The sequence below is a fragment of the Physella acuta genome, unplaced genomic scaffold (assembly GCF_028476545.2).
Source record: "Physella acuta isolate Inbredline_101_S28 unplaced genomic scaffold, ASM2847654v3 ptg000550l, whole genome shotgun sequence".
NCBI classification, from domain to species: Eukaryota; Metazoa; Mollusca; class Gastropoda; family Physidae; genus Physella; species Physella acuta.
The window spans coordinates 160,457-177,132 of NW_026732069.1; the positions used below are offsets into that span (position 1 = coordinate 160,457).

Below are 16,676 nucleotides of genomic sequence, written 5' to 3' on the forward strand. Positions count from 1 at the left end.
TGTATTTAATAGAACTTAACAAACGTCTATCTACCTCTATCACTAGGCTTAAAGATTGCCTTGTATAAACGTCTACCTACCTCTATCACTAGGCTTAAAGATTGCCTTGTATAAACGTCTACCTACCTGTATCACTAGACTTACAGATGGACTTATATAAACGTCTACCTACCTATATCACTAGGCTTAAAGATGGCCTTATATAAACGTCTACCTACCTGTATCACTAGGCTTAAAGATGGCCTTATAGAAACGTCTACCTACCTATATCACTAGGCTTAAAGATGGCTTTATATAAACGTCTACCTACCTATATCACTAGGCTTAAAGATGGCCTTATAGAAAAGTCTACAAACCTGTATCACTAGGCTTAAAGGTGGCCTTAAATAAACGTCTACCTACCTATATCTCTAGGCTTAAAGATGGCCTTATAGAAAAGTCTACCTACCTGTATCACTAGGCTTAAAGATGGCCTTATTCAGCTGTATAAACAGCGAAGCCTCTTTGCTGTTGTAGGAGATGATCTTGTAATTTTCAAAGTTCACCCCGCCGCCACCAACAACTTTAAGAGTGTAGTCGCTGTCGGTGAGGTCAGCTGGCAACTGAGGAAACGTAAAGAAGATTTGATGTTTTTAGGCATGCCAATCTATTGTATCAAAGATTTTAAAGTACTGAAAAATTGCATAAAAACATTTAATAAAAAGCTTTTATGTAATAATGCACTACCATTAGAAAATTAATAACTTTCTTTAAATATAATAAGAAACTACTTGTTAAATAACTAAAACAAAAAGCTCCAGTCCCGCTGTGTGATAGCCCGTATGGTCATTGCACAGGTAAACAAAGCAACTTTGATACATGAACTAGATTTTAGCTGTTGGAGTATTTAGAATATAGATCAAACAAAAATTTAACAGTTAAAACATAAACAATTATAAAAACACAATATTATCATATTACCGAGTTTTTCTACTGAACAACTGTAGTTCTTAAATAATTCATATAAAATAAATCTTTTGTTTCATAGGAATAAAATAGTTTAACTAATGAAAAATTATATTGGGCTTATTTTATTTTATAATGAAGTGTGACCACCCGTAATCTATTTAACGGAGAGTAGGCTTATATAAAGTAGTTCAATCTATTTTTCAATTAAAGAAAGTACCTAATTGGCCGAGGTAACATTGCGTTGGCGTACCTCTCAAGTAACATGAGTACAAAATACATCTCGTGTGTGTTGACTTTTTAATTTTAATTTTTCTGCACAGAAAGTGCACAGTGGGAGATCACAGCGCACGAATGCTTCTAATTCAATATTATTATTATTTCGACGTCAGCTTTAATAATTTGTTCATTTGTTATTTATCTGAGATTAGAGCTCTAAACATTTTATAGGAAGAAATCTATGTTTTAAAAATAAAAAAAAACATTTAAGTTGAGGTGAGATTTTTTTAAAGATGTGTATGGCACAGTTGTCTTTCGGACCGGGCGGGACTAGAGGCAGGTGAAGCAGAGTTTAACTGTTTCTGTTACCTCAGTATATGAAGGGATAATGTGCTCAGTCCCATGTTGGGGAAAATAAAAATCGTTAAAACAAGAGTGACATCATTTATGAATGACCCCGAGACCAACAGTTATCCTAAAATAACGGGTGTTCTAGTACGTTTTAATATTTTTTTAAATAACAAAATGTAAGGCTCACCTTCATTGTGATTGTGCCCGGGGTACCTGTGAGAGAGAATAAACCATACACAATTTTTCTTGGTACAACTGTCAGGGGCATTGAATGGTCAATTGGTAAAGCGAGCAATTGTAAACCAGAAAACCTATCGTTTGGTTTCGGTTTGTCAGTCCCCGACTAACGAATACCATTTAGTTATATACGGTCACGTGATGATGGGATGGCGTGGTCAGGCGCTAGCAGCTAGATCACACTGTTCATAACCATAACATGTGTTTCAAGAAAGTTAAAATATGTTGGGGAGGTGAAAGAGATTTCAGGTCAACATATCTCAAAAGGTCATTAGGCTTTTTATTTCAAGTTGAATTTCCGAATCAGGTTAAAATGGACGGTCCCGAAATTTGTTTTTTATTTTTTTACTTTCTCGTATATACGAAGTTTAAAGAAAGTCTTGTAATCGTGCAAAAAAAAAATCGAGATTTTTGCAAATCTCAAAGTTTTACAGATCGCTGAGTCGGAAAAACATAGTTTTGCAATCTTGTCCGTATGTCTGTGTGTGTATGTGTGTGTGTGTGTGTGTCTGTAAACACGATAACTTTAGTACCGTTATAGTTATGTAGTTGAAATGTAATATACAAGTATTATATCAAATTAGTAGGTCTGTATCAGCTTTTTAGCGATTTCCGATACCCAGAAGTGGGACTTATGGGACTTATTCTATTTTTATGTATTCAAAAGCGTATAACTTTAGTATTGTTTGAGAAAGATGAACGAAATTTCATATGTAAATAAAAAATCTAATTTTCTGGCTTCTTTCAAATGTTGAGTAATTTCTATTGACCGGAAGTAGTAATTTACGCTATTTTTTTTATTTCTAGAAAAAAAACATATAAATTTATAAAGTACAAATAAAATTCCGGTATTTTATACACATATTGTTTGATATTCTTTTGGTGCGCAATTCTTTTTTGCTACGAGATTCTATTCTATTTTCAAAAGTTTAATATCGCGATGTGTCTACTCACATAGTGCTATTTAAACTATTCAAGAAAGTTTAGGAGAGATCATTTCCGGTTTAGTTTATTTACAATAGAGTTGCATGGCTAAAAACAATTGCGCACCAAACAAACATGGCAGTGCGCGTTTAATAGTGTGGAAAGAGTAGTACAAGACTGTCTACTAATTTCAGATTTTATTTTATTAATTAATAAAAAACAATTAGGCCTCCAATAAAGTCAAATTTAAAGTCATATTGTATTGCCTTTAAGTCTTGACCCATGTGATGATTTTGAAACGAATCTGTCAGTTAGAAGTATCCGAAATTTCGCTCCTCATTTTCAGATAGACAGAATGACGACAGACAGAGGAAACAGGTGAAATAAAAGCTTGTAAAAAATGTTTTATGTCAATGTCAGCAATAATAAAATAGGAGATACAACAATAATTTCATTTGATGATACAACAAAAATTACCTTGGACGATACAGTGTGGTGTTCATGATAGTTGGTGATACAATAGTAATAACAATTAGTAATACAACAACAATAAAATGTGTGATTCAGCAATAATAAACTTTGAGATACGTACGATAATAATAACATTAGCTGATTCAATTAGACTGATCATCAGTGACACAAGAATGACAAAGATGATGCCATTAAACATATACAAAAAAACGTTCACTCACCAGCCTTAAAAACGTTCACACCGTTTGCCACGAGAGTTTTTTCCTTTAGAACTTGGGCGACAACTGCGACGTAACTGGTGGCCTTGAGAATGTTGACGCTGACTGTGAAATCCATGTTGGGGCGGATCGTTGACGGAGCGAGGATGAGATACGAACTGGAATTATGTTAATAATTATGTTACAAATACTTGCAATACCAGCGCAGGAATAACGTATAAGCTGAACAAGCTGCAGCTCTAGTAAATGTGGCCGCTCAGAGAGACATCATCTTGAATAAATTAGTATATCCTGGCAGGTTCAATACTGACGAGTCTGATGTTATTGCGAGGTATGTTTCACCAGATGCTGGGTTCCCCATACAACGTTTTCTTTATTTTCCAAGAGATTGGTCGCCAACAAAAAATACTATACCGTATAATAGTGCAGAATAAGCAGGCTGAAATCGGAGTCAATGGCATAACCAGTTGACACGTATTCTTAATTGTGTTGGAGGGGATCCCTTCCAACACTAAAAATTAAAAACGAAGAAGAAGAAGATCGAACCTCCTTTCGACAACTAGGACGCCTCCATTAAGTCGAATTTGATGTCAGATTGCATTGTCAACGGGTATTGATTAACGTGTCTTGTTTAGTAGAAATGGGTCGTTTAGAAGTGGTCGATCCATGCCGAAGCACGACAATAGATAGACAAAAGGGCGACAGACAGACTTGGAAAGCTAGTTAGATCTAAATAAAAGTGTATAAAAACAATGGAGGCGAGCGAGATGACGAGAATCCTTCCATCATGTTGTTGACATGGAATAAAAACGTGCTTTTTACTTTCTCGTATATACGAAGTATAGAGAAAGTATTGTAATCGTGCACAAAAATCACTTGAAATTTTAACAATTTTCCCTGTATAACACCTCAGTCCTTCATCACATCCGAAGTATAGAGGACTTATTTTAATCGGGCAAAAATTATCAGTCCAGGTTTATCAAAATTAAGAGGTTTTATGCGTAATCCAGTCTGAAAAACTAGGCTTTGCAATTCTGTCCGTATGTCTGTGTGTCTGTGTGTCTGTCCGTGTGTAAACACGATAACTTGAGTACCGTTACAGCTAGGTTGATGAAATTTCATATATAAGTATTTTATCAAAATTGTAGATCCGTATCAACTTTTGAGCGATTTCCGATAACCGGAAGTGGTACTTTTCCTACTTTGAATTTTTCAAAAGCCTATAACTTGAGTACTATTTCAGATAGATAAATGAAATTTCACATGTAAGTAAAAGACCTAATTTTCTACCTTCTGTTAAATTTTGAGTAATTTCCGTTGACTGGAAGTAGTAATTTACGCTACTTCCGATTTCTCAAAAAACTAATGTAAATTTTATAAGTACTAATAATATTGCGCACTATTATGCGCTTTTTTATTTGGCGTTCACTTGGTGTGCAATTAATTTGTCTACTAGATTTTATTCTATTTTTTAAACTTTAAGTATTCAAAATGGATTAAAAATCATGTCTATAGCCCGAGTTCCCATCCCCTGTTGTTTTATATAAGAATATTCGAGAAAGTTTAGGGGAGATCACTCCCGGTTTATTTACTTTCTCGTATATACGAAGTATAGAGAAAGTCTTGTAATCGTGCACAAAAATCACATTAAATTTGGACAGTTTTCACCGTTTTACTCCTCAGTCCTTCATCATATCCGGGATATAGAAAACTTATTTTAATCGGGCAAAAATTATAAACTCAGATATATAAAAATTTTGGCGTTTTATGCGTAATGAAGCTGGAAAAAAATGGATTATCCAATTCTGTCCGTGTGTGTCCGTGTGTAAACACGATAACTTGAGTACCGTTACAGCTAGATTGGTGAAATTTCATATATAAGTATTTTATCAAATACGTAGATCCGTATCAACTTTTGAGCGATTTCCGATAACCGGAAGTGGTACTTTTTCTACTTTGAATTTTTCAAAAGCCTATAACTTGAGTACTATTTCAGATAGATAAATGAAATTTGATAAGTAAGTAGAAGATCTAATTCTCTACCTTCTGTCAAATTTTGAGTAATTTCCGTTTATCGGAATTACTTATTTACGTTACTTCCGATTTCTCAAAAAACGCATGTAAATTTATAAAGTACTAATAATATTGCGCACTATTATGCACATCTTTATTTGGCGTTCACTTGGTGTGCATTTCTTTTTTCTACGAGATTATATTCTATTTTAAACAAGTTAATTAAAAAGTCTAGTGACAATTTTAGCGCAATTTCCTTATATCGAACCTCAGCTTATTAATAGGGTACAAAAATAACGTTTGATTTAATAAGTAAATTAAATCGAGATAAATCATATATTGAGCAAATAAATAATGCAACACAAGTAGTTTTAATAATTCAAAACAAAATAGAAAAAATATTTATTAACGAGATTTTTAAAAAAATCCTTTCGAACCTCCGCTCATTCGCTATGGTAAAATCCTTTCGAACCTCAGCTTATTAATAGGGTACAAAAATAACGTTTGAATTAATAAGTAAATTAAATCGAGATAAATCATATATTCAGCAAATAAATAATGCAACACAAGTAGTTTTAATAATTCAAAACAAAATAGAAACTAGCCTCCCGTATCAGTCGAAAAAAAAGGGGAGAGTAGCCTCCCGTATCAGTCGAAAAAAAAGGGGAAAAATTAAAAAAATCCTTTCGAACCTCCGCTCATTAAAATCCTTTCGATCCTCAGCTTTTGCGCTAAAAACCTACAAGACGCTCAGTTTAAAAATTCTTAATTAATTTTTTGTGACCGAACGAAAGGATATTTTTGAAAACTTTCTTCGGCAATATTGGTTTAAATTATGGCAGGAATCGATTGGTAAATGTTTCAAGTCGCTAAGTGGTCTGGTTGCCTAGATATGTAGCAAAAACTAAATTTGTTCGAGGTTTTTTGGCTTTTACGGGAAATCCATGAAAGAAACCCGGAATTTTTATGGCCTATGTTCATCCTCGTAACTGGCTTAACATAATTGCTTTTGGAACTAGTCATCGATATTGCTTCGTTGAGGAGGAGATACGACTTAAAGCTGCGGACACACATTCATCCATCCATCCATCCATCCATCCAGAAATGACGGGTTAATAAACGCAATTCTCCAGAATGGAAATTGCGCTAAAAAAATTGAGTATTTAAAGTGGATTAAAAATCATGTCTAGAAGTCTATATCCCGAGTTGCCATCCCCCGTAGTGTTATATTAGAATATTCGAGAAAGTTTAGGGGCGATCACTCCCGGTTTATTAGATTTAGCAAACAAAGCGACCGTAAAAATAATAAAAAATAAAAACGTAAGCGTAAAATTAATTCAGAAATTTTATATTTTTAGAATCAATGCAAATCAAGAGAACTTGAAAATAATTTGTTGAGTTTAAGGCTACATTTCTATTTATTTTCATCAAGCCTAAGTTATAACCCGATGTTTCACTTTCGTAAGACAAATATTGATTGACTGTACAGGAACTTCGTGATTAATAACGATTTGTTTCCAAAACTTTGCGGATAAAGTTTTTAAATAACAATGCAAATTTAAACCCAATGACCTAGTTTCCCTTTTTTCCCACGTTTTCTTTAACTTGCTTTCGCGTCTGGTTGTTTGTTTGTTTGTTTTTCCAATCAAATCTTGCGATCAAAATTTCGGCACTTCCCAGTTAGCTAGCGCGCTGAAATTTTCAGGGAAGCTTTGTTTCTGATGACAATACAATATTCAATTATTATTATTACTAAATTGATCCATGGAAAAATTTTAATGATCATTTTAGACCCCTATTGATTTGTACAAAAAAGGGACATAACCTAGTAATTGTAATTTGATAAAACAAGGTTCGGTACTTTCCCTCTTCTGGCTTACTGAAGGAGCAAGCACGCGATTGGCTGAGTAGTGGTTACGCGGTGTTTGTGTACAAAGGAAGTAGAATGTTGATGGTCGAATGGTTTGCACGCGAGGGCAAAATGGTGAAAGAAACGGCAACACAGAAGAAACGTCGATTGGAAAAGGCACGTGTTTTTTTACGAGTTGTCTTCGTTTACCCAAAAAAAAAGTGAATGCGAGAAGATAAAATCGATAGCAAGATTTGAATGCAAACAAACAGACAAAGACTAAAAAGTAGAAAATAATTATCATTAAAAAAGTTTTTAAAAACCCACGTTTTCTGATTGAACTAAAAAGTAGAAAATAAATGCTATACATCACAATAATGCAAGCGATCACTCTACGTTTTTCATTTTTTGTCATAATGCGCACGCAGTTTGCGATCGCTTATAGTAGAGTGATCGCTTGCATTATTGTGATGTATAGCATTTATTTTCTACTTTTTAGTTCAATCAGAAAACGTGGGTTTTTAAAAACTTTTTTAATGATAATTATTTCCGCTTACAATGTGTACAATAAAATTTATGGCAGCATATCGAATAGCAGGATGCCATTGTTTATGTCGCTATTACACGTGAAAACCAAATTGTTTTTACTTTTTTTTAAAATGTGTATTTAGTTACTCCAAATAATAACAACATAAAATACATCCAATCTTTAGTAAAGTCCGAAAAAAACCAGACAGACAGGGTTTTATAACCATATAAATTGATACTACGCCGTGAATGATTTTTTAATTATTTTAATGGGCCTCTCGAATACTTTCTTGCTCGCGTCCATTGGAACTACCGCTTCCTTCACTTAAGAAATCCACTTACTTTTGAGCACAGACGGCGTTGATAACCACGATAAGAAAAAGAAACAACCGCATCTTGTATAAAAACTGTAAGGGAATAAGACTTTATTTAAAACGTTTACTTAGACAGACGCTATTGACTATTTAAAACTAATTAAAACTTTTGTTTTGAAGTTGACCATTTCATATAGATCTAGATGCGTCACGTTCATCTTTGATGAAGAATGAGACGGAAATTCCCGATTACGCTTCAAACGTTAATTGATTCTTACCTTAGGTTAAGTAAATACAATCACTTAGCACATATTACACTTTTAACAAGCTTTTATTACAAGCCTTTAATTTTTTTTTCTTCCTCGTGCTTTTGTATTGGTTTTGTCATTTTCTGTTGTCACTCGTGGATCAAAACTGGCGAATTTTCGACTTCTAATCCATAAAATATTTTAAAAACTGGGCACGTGGGTCAATACCCGAAGACAATGCAATCTGGACATCTCGCTTGATTCAATTGGATGTTTAATTAATTTAAAAAATAATAATAATGTAATATTTAAAGTACTATTTTCCGCGCTATTATACGTACATTGTGTTTATTTATTGTGCAATTGCTTTAGTCATGCAACTCTATGGCATTAAAAATTTCAAGTATTAAAATAAAATTAGTAAAAAACGTTTTCAAAACAAGCTTTATTAAAATTATGCACCACACTAAAATGTTTTCTACAATTTAAGCACACGTTTCGTTTTTATTATTGCTTTCCATTTTCAACATTCAAATTCTTCCTAGTTTATCAAGGGACTTAATGCGTGCTAAAAAACTACATGCTAATAATTATCACTATAAATTTGAAAAATGAAAATTATTTTACTACACCTTCAATATTAATTTCTAAATCATGAATTTAGACGATGAGCACTTTAAATGTATAACACTATGACGATGAACTCACATACGTACATGCAGAATTCAAGTTTATATATTATATATAAATAAACTATTTGGCTTTACCCCATTGAAAGTTATTGTGCATTTCTTAATGGAAAAAAAACTGTTGTAATTGTCATTGTTTTACTTTCCCTGTCCACTCCGGTGGACTTCAAGAAGGGATCGAGGGCGTTTTTCTTTTTAATATTTGAATTGATAAAATAATTCAAAACGGCTTTTCAGCGGCTTATATTTAAAACAAAAAAAAATGAAAATAAGTGTAAACGATGGTTCCCAAACCGATTTATTTTTTAATGTAACTATAATTTGATCGCTTACAATATTTTTTTTTTCATTTAAAAACAATTAGTATGATTACATTGACTTTTCAAGCCTATTACAGTAATTTTATATATTCGGTATACGAGAAAGTAAAAAGAAAAGAAAAGATTATAAAGTGACCCAACAAATTGTATTACCACTGAAAAATTGTAACATTAACAAAGATAGTTTTGAAAGCAAGATTTTATTTGCCAATATGTTTTTGTTTAATATAAGAGATGTGTAATATCAAACAGCATATCTGTAAACCGTGAGAGAAGAGCTTTGCATGCATCCCATGTTTTCTTTAATATCTGTGAGAATAAGCAATGCATATTATAATCAATAATTAAATCACCACGTTTATGTGTAAAGCAGCTTTAGAAATAATTATCAAGTTTTTCGGTAAATTATATTCCTAGAGACAATATTGAAATACATATTGTATTATTAAAGTGCAATAGATAAATGTATTCGTTAGAGTCTGATCATTGCAAGTTGGACTTAACAAGACAAATTAGCTTAAGTACAATGCTTCACAAGATTACTTCAGACGGATAAAATATCTTAAACATTATGCCTCGTATACAATACACAGATAGATTATTTGTTACATAATAACTCAAATAAAAATACATCAGGCTAAAAGTACAAAGATACTTCCTCACATACATTATTTCAGAACAGAAAATATCTCAAACATAATGCATTTATTACAATACAACAGAAAGACATAATATATAAACAATAATGCTTCCAACCCCATATTTATCGAGACAAAATGATATCACGATAAAATGTTTAAGAACAATTATCTCAATAAACTAGGAGAAATGGAAATGAAAGCAGTTTCCGAACTAGTTTTCATTTTTTTATATATATATTATACTCCTGAAAATAATCGCTGACCGGAAACAACATAATAAACATCAAAACATAACCTGAACATTTCCGGTGACCGGGCGACAGTTCTCACACTTGGGGCATACGTCACAGATGGTGGAGTCTTTCAGAAGTTGTGATTGGTAGAACACTGTTACCTGGTTGCCTGTTTCATATAAAACAATTTATTCAGGTAGCGAAATTTTAAATCTATGAACAATTTTTTTACAAATATAAAATACTTGATAAATCGCGCGTTGAGGAAGAAATAAAATGCGCTAGGTTGATAATGTTTTTTTTTCTATAAACCGCAACCGAAATCCTCACCTCAACCTCAAATTTAACCGGAAACAAAAAAATATAATTGAAAACGGATTTTTATCCTGAATCGGCATTTTAACTGGATCGGAATACAAATGATCAGACACAAACTGGAGCCATTTAACCGCCATCGAAATTTTACTTTAAGGGGATTTTTTTAAATCCAAAATGGGCCTTCGAACCGGATTCCAAACTTATAACGGATGGATATGGAAATATAGGAAGAAACGGAAATTTAACAAGATACACAATTTTTTAATTTGGAACTTTATCCGGAATCGGCTCTTTTACCGGATACAGACATTTAGAACCTTAACAAGTACAAAATCTAACCGAAACCGTAGATCGTTCGTAACCGGCATTTTAACTTAATCCGGATATATAACTGAAAACAAAATGTGGCTGGAAACGACATGTAACCTGAAACGGAGTTTAAAAATAGCAACGTAAAATTATCAGGAAATGTACATAGAAACCGGTAAAGTAATTTAATTGAAAACGAAACTTCATCCATTGACGGAAATTCGACTCAAACTTAAATTTAACAGCAGCCTAAAATTTAACTGAAATTTGAATTATAATATGGACGAAATTTAACTGAAAACGGAACTTTATTTGAAACCGACATTTTAACCTGAACCGGAAAGTGAATATGTAATGAAACACCTAATAATCCTAGCCTCAACCGTAATATTAATACTATAGATAGTACAGACACGTTGGTAAACGACTCTTTTCTATTTGCTTAAATATTATCAGTTCTCAAGGTTTGAATTTCCACAACACAACTTTTAAAATGTTTTATTGTAATGAAGTTAAATTTTATCGATGAGGATAACCACTTTCAAACTAAACCAATCTAGGAAATCTTTTTCAACCGAAAAAAAAATGCACACAAACCTTGTCAAAGTAGAGAATGACCTTTTTGTTTTGTGTCTCGACTCTCTTCACAATGTCCAGTTTGGTGATTTTTTCAAGGTCAGCCTCAAAGCCTGATGGGATACCGATCTCTTGGACGGCCATTCCACTGCTGGGTCCATTTCCTAGCCATCTTGTTGTGTAAGAAGGTATTAAAATTTTAATGACAGTTTATTATTAATCATTGAACTGAGTCTTTATAACCCTAAGTGCCATAACAGTGATAAGTTAAACACACTTAGACACAATGGCAAAATATGAAGATTGTTTCACAATAGACTGATCTAAGTTTTGAGTGTAGAGTGTGTTTGTAGGGGGGGGGGGGTGTCTAAATTTCATATAAATAAACTTGGAGAGGACACAAGTGCTAAACACATACACAAAGAATAGTCCTGAACAGTCAATTTTATAATTATACTTTTCTCCATATTAAAGATCTATATTAGTCCCAAATTTTTCCCTACAATTTTTGAGAAGGTAAGCGCCCTCCACCTTCCATACTACTTGCCACCCCTTAAATGCGACAATAAACACACCTTATGCATGTCTCTATTTCCAAAGATTTTAGAGTCTCCTTTACCATTTTGACTTTCAGATCAAAGGATTTTGCCTCTATTTCAGACAGCACATTGAAACTTACAGCCACCTATATAAGCAACACAATGTCAGAACACTATATGGGAAGTATTACTTGTCATACATATATATTTATTGAATAGCAAATTACAGTGTATTATCTCTTATAGCCTAGTTGCATTTTTATCTTTTTCATTTATATTTTAGTTTATTAAAAACTAATGTAGACCACATAACATAATCATCACTACTTTTACTGAGAATGTTTCATATCATAAAACTCATTTTCAGAGTTTGAAAGATTTTGGGTATTTCAAAAACGAAGTGGCGATTTTCTTTAAAAATCTATTTTAAAATTCTTCCGAACCTGACGGTTCATGGAGCAAGTGAAGTAGAGTTCACCTGCTTGTGTGACCATGGGCATATAAAGAGATAGTGTGGGGTTCTGTCGCATACTTTTCCATTACATTTTCAGCCCCCTACCTATCGTCATACATCATCAAAAACGTCCACATTCCCCTCTCATCCCTAAGAATGGCGTTATTTATCGACAACCCAATAGCCATAAATGAAATGATCGATGTTTCCTGTTCTATTAAAATCATAGGGTAGAGAGAAAGTACCTGAACAAGAGCCATGCCTGATCCAGTAGCTGTAATAACAACTTGTGCAGGGACTGTTGTATTCTATATATACATGGAAACATATAGAGAAATATATAACTAAATATATATACATGCTATATACATATATTTATGTTTGCATTGTGTATCTTTATATATTAGTAGCTTATCAGAAGATTGTTTTTCATCAATGTGTTACAAATCATATGTTCTTAAATACGTGACCTTGTTTTCTAAAACTGAGTTATTTAAATGTAAACAATGCCTGCGCTACATTTCTTGGTTGATATTTTCGGGCACGGGTCTGCCCACACTACCGTCCTTACACCTCTGAACGAGCCAAACGGCACCATGCCGGGGCGCCTGATTTTATTTGGTGAACGACTATATTCATAGCATATCGCACCCTTTAAAACGAACATATGTGCCATTGCGATCACGGTAAAGTCCGAGATGTCAAATCGCATACTGCCAGGTCGCCTCGGCGAAATTGAATTTTATTTTCGCAGAAACCTCCTCTGGAGTATTTACATCAATGCCTCAAAGTTTTATGGCGATCGGATGAAAGGTGTAGTAATGTATAAATAACAAACAAACAAACCCATACAAACTTTGTTTTTTACATATTATATATATATATATATATATATATATACATTCATATATATATATATATATATATATATATATATATATATATATATATATATACGTATATATATGTATATATAAAATTGTATATTAGTTGATGTGATAAATGTATATTCTTAAAAAATTAAGTTTGGACTATCGACCTCTTTAGACTGCAGCAGAAGTGAGTTGGTCTTGTCAATATCGAAGGTGTAGGTAGTCTCATCGTCCAGCTGGCTGGTGATGTGGAGTTTTACTTTGTTTCTGGGCATCTGCTTGGCGTACTCGCTGAGGGCGTTCAGGGCAACCACTGTGTCCTGTAGTGAAATTGACAGATAAAAAACTCGATCTTTGATTAATTTATAACACTACATTTTAAAACGATTTATAAAGAGGCGGGGTATGTTTCATACAAATTCAATAAATTGGCCTAAAATAAATACAGTCTAAAAATTTTGTTTAGAGTTTAACACTGTTAATGTCTTGATAAACCTGTGTGGATATGAAGCCTCCGTTGGCGTTTCTCTGTTTGGTGATCCACTGCATGATGCTCTTGCCCGATACCAAGTCGCCCCGCTTTGTGTAGGTCAGCAAAACGTAGGCGGTCATCTCAATGTCAATGGCCTTGGTGGGGTTAGGCCAGTGCCATGGGTCGGTAGAGGTCTTAGGGGGCTCATGCTGGTGCCAGTACACCGTGCCGTCTGTTTATAGAAAGAAAAAAGGGAATTTTTCAACTGCGTGGTATACAATAGCAATGTGCTGATTGTATTGTAGAGAAAATCTATTCAAGTAAACACTAGTTTTTATTGCGATGCGACTATGATTTAAATGTTCCTCGTTACATGCTAACGTAATACCAATGGAGGCGGCCGCTTTTGACGAGTTGGGTTCGATCATTATTGTTGAAATGAACAAGAGACCAGTTTTTTTTAATTCTGAAAACACCACTTCCTTGTAATTTGTACTAAAAAAGTGCCAATACAATTAAATACAATTATTTTAAAAAAAAAATCATATAACCTAGCTCAGCCATGATTGTTGTCATTTTTAACTGCTTTTTTTTAAGGTCATACGTCTGTTAGTTTGGTTGTGTGTTTATTTGTTTGTTGGTTTGTGGCAAATCGTGTAACTAAATTGTCATCCACGTTTAATACACCGATTTGGTTCAATCTTTTAACAATCGTTCCACTTCGATGACAATACAAGTCTGTCTATTTTTTATTTTACTAAAAAGTTTAATTAGTCATTAAAATTAATTAAACAATTTTGAACCTAAGGGGAGATGACAAAATTAAATCAATTGATAGACTAATAGATTCAATAACAGCAGATGAGATAACTAGCTAGACGCAATCACCCTAAAATTCTGGAGAGCTGTGGTTCATGAGAATGTTTACTATTATAGAGTCGGTCGATCAAGTGAAGGCAAAAAAAAATTTAAACTAAGAGGAGGTAACAAAATTAAGAATATTCCTTAAGAACTTCGCTGTAGATTGTTGTCACGGACGAGTGTTTTTCACAGGGCAGATCGTCTTTTAGATATTGCGAGTTACTGACGGTGTTGTTAAGCAATTTTTTTAGTCGTATTGATTTTATAAATTAAGAATCACTTGAAAGTAAAACAATATGAAAAACCTTTATAGCAACAAGCGTTTAAAAATATGTAGATCTCATTAGCGACTAACGCTTTAATCAAAGAAAGCAAGTTATTTGTATATATTTTCTTATTTTCAGTGGTTTTAAAATCTTGTTGCTATAAAGGTTTTTTGTGGGGTTTTTTTTGTCTCTACACCACCCTCTATTATAACCATCTGTTTTACACATTTATAACAGGCATGTCACGAGTTTACTTTGAATAGAATGATTGCATTCAAGATTTTGCATTGTTGTTCGAGTTATTGCTTCGTGTTCTGTTACACTGCGAATGGGTAGCTTGGGGTTTAAAAAGACGCAGAGGGAAGGGAGAGAAATGTTGAAGAAGAAGGTTCGAAGCATGGGTTCCGTGATGGACGTCGGGGGATAATAGTGTTTTTTTTTGTGCGCTGATATTTTGTAGGCTATGCGGGCACAGTGTCTTGAAGACTTGCGATTATACACACGCAGCAGGAGATACAGAGCAGGATTTACCCTTCTGAGTTGACTCAGCCTCCAGTTTGTCTAGAACAGCTTGGGTCATGTTGCTGCCGGCCAGTTGGAAAGCGTAAGACGCCATGGCGAGAACGTAGAGATCATCCAACTTGGCAACTTCCTGTTCAGCGTAGGCCAGGGCTTTTTGTATGGCCTCATAAATATCCTTCGAAAAATGGGGTTTTAGTAATAAGTTACTGAGATATTGATGTTTTCTGATTACAATTTCTAAGTATAAAGCAAGATTTCGATTACAATTTTCTGAGACAATACGAACTTCTGAATAATGAAAATGGAAATTTAATGTATAAGAATTGTAAGATATTAGGACTTGATTTGTATTGTTAATAAAATATTTTTGAAATAAAAACTTCATTGTGATTATAAAGATGTCAGGTTGTGATAGGTTCAGATGATACGTTGTTATGATTTGAATAACTCAGCTAGCCATATTAAAAGTTACCCTTTAGCTAAGCTATATAAAAGTTAACCCCCGACATGCCAATGTGTACGTTAAGCATTGCTTTAACACTACCAAAATTAACCCTCGACCTACCGTGTCCGGTTGGTCCTCACGGTTCTCAAGTAGTGAGATCAGCACAAACAGGGTTAACCCGACCCCTGACCCTGCTTGACCCTGAAGGAAGACACAAATAAAAAAAAAAAAAATAGACTAATTTTTTTGTTATTGGTTTTTTTTCATGAACATTGTCGAGCTGTTTGTACAATGTTTCGGCTGACGTGTAGTGTTTCTTTCAGACTTTTGTCTCCGTAAAAGGGGGCTGGGCACAACATTTTTAGGCGGACGGACGTACAAAATTTTCCGGGGGGAGGGGCGGTCACTATTCAAAGTAAATATATTCTTTATCGATTGTATTTAATTTCGCGCCTGGGGGGGGGGGGGGGGGAGGGCGTTGACGTTCTTCGGATTGGGGGGGGGAGTGGCACTGAAGAGGTGCTTGAAAGAAACTCTTCTCACCTGTATGTTCTTGTCGTAAATGTATCCAGTTTCCGGAAAGCTGCCGTCCGTTTTTTGTTGCTGTATCATCCACTGGATGGCGTCGTTGAGGATGTTGTCATCCACAAAGATGTGACGTTTGGCCTGGTGGAAGACGCGGGCTACAAAAGCTGTCAGCCTGTGAAGATTCAGAGAATTCTTTTTTTTTTTACTTTAAACGTCATTTTAACCTCTGTCTGTGAAAACCTTTGAACGTAATTCTATTTCATTGCATTGAATTGTACAAAACTTGGAAAGAGCATTCCGTGCCGGTCCTTTGT

General features: G+C 33.9%; 2 protein-coding genes across 2 annotated transcripts in view; both read right to left on the reverse strand.

Moving 5' to 3' along the window:
- LOC131946292 (CD109 antigen) overlaps positions 1-3,726 on the reverse strand; it is a 39,176-nt gene extending 35,450 nt beyond the window's left edge. The window contains exons 1-4 of the mRNA XM_059306985.1: positions 3,677-3,726; positions 3,369-3,523; positions 1,703-1,728; positions 449-602 (exon numbers count right to left, since the gene is read on the reverse strand). Coding sequence (XP_059162968.1) covers positions 449-602; positions 1,703-1,728; positions 3,369-3,523; positions 3,677-3,726 — 385 coding nt within the window. The remainder of the gene's footprint in view (positions 1-448; positions 603-1,702; positions 1,729-3,368; positions 3,524-3,676) is intronic.
- A 5,806-nt stretch (positions 3,727-9,532) lies between these two features.
- Positions 9,533-16,676, reverse strand: part of LOC131946293 (CD109 antigen) — a 70,410-nt gene continuing 63,266 nt past the window's right edge. Inside the window, exons 34-35 of the mRNA XM_059306986.1 lie at positions 10,263-10,369; positions 9,533-9,635 (exon numbers count right to left, since the gene is read on the reverse strand). Of these exons, the coding sequence (XP_059162969.1) occupies positions 9,549-9,635; positions 10,263-10,369 (194 nt within the window). The 3' untranslated portion in view covers positions 9,533-9,548. The remainder of the gene's footprint in view (positions 9,636-10,262; positions 10,370-16,676) is intronic.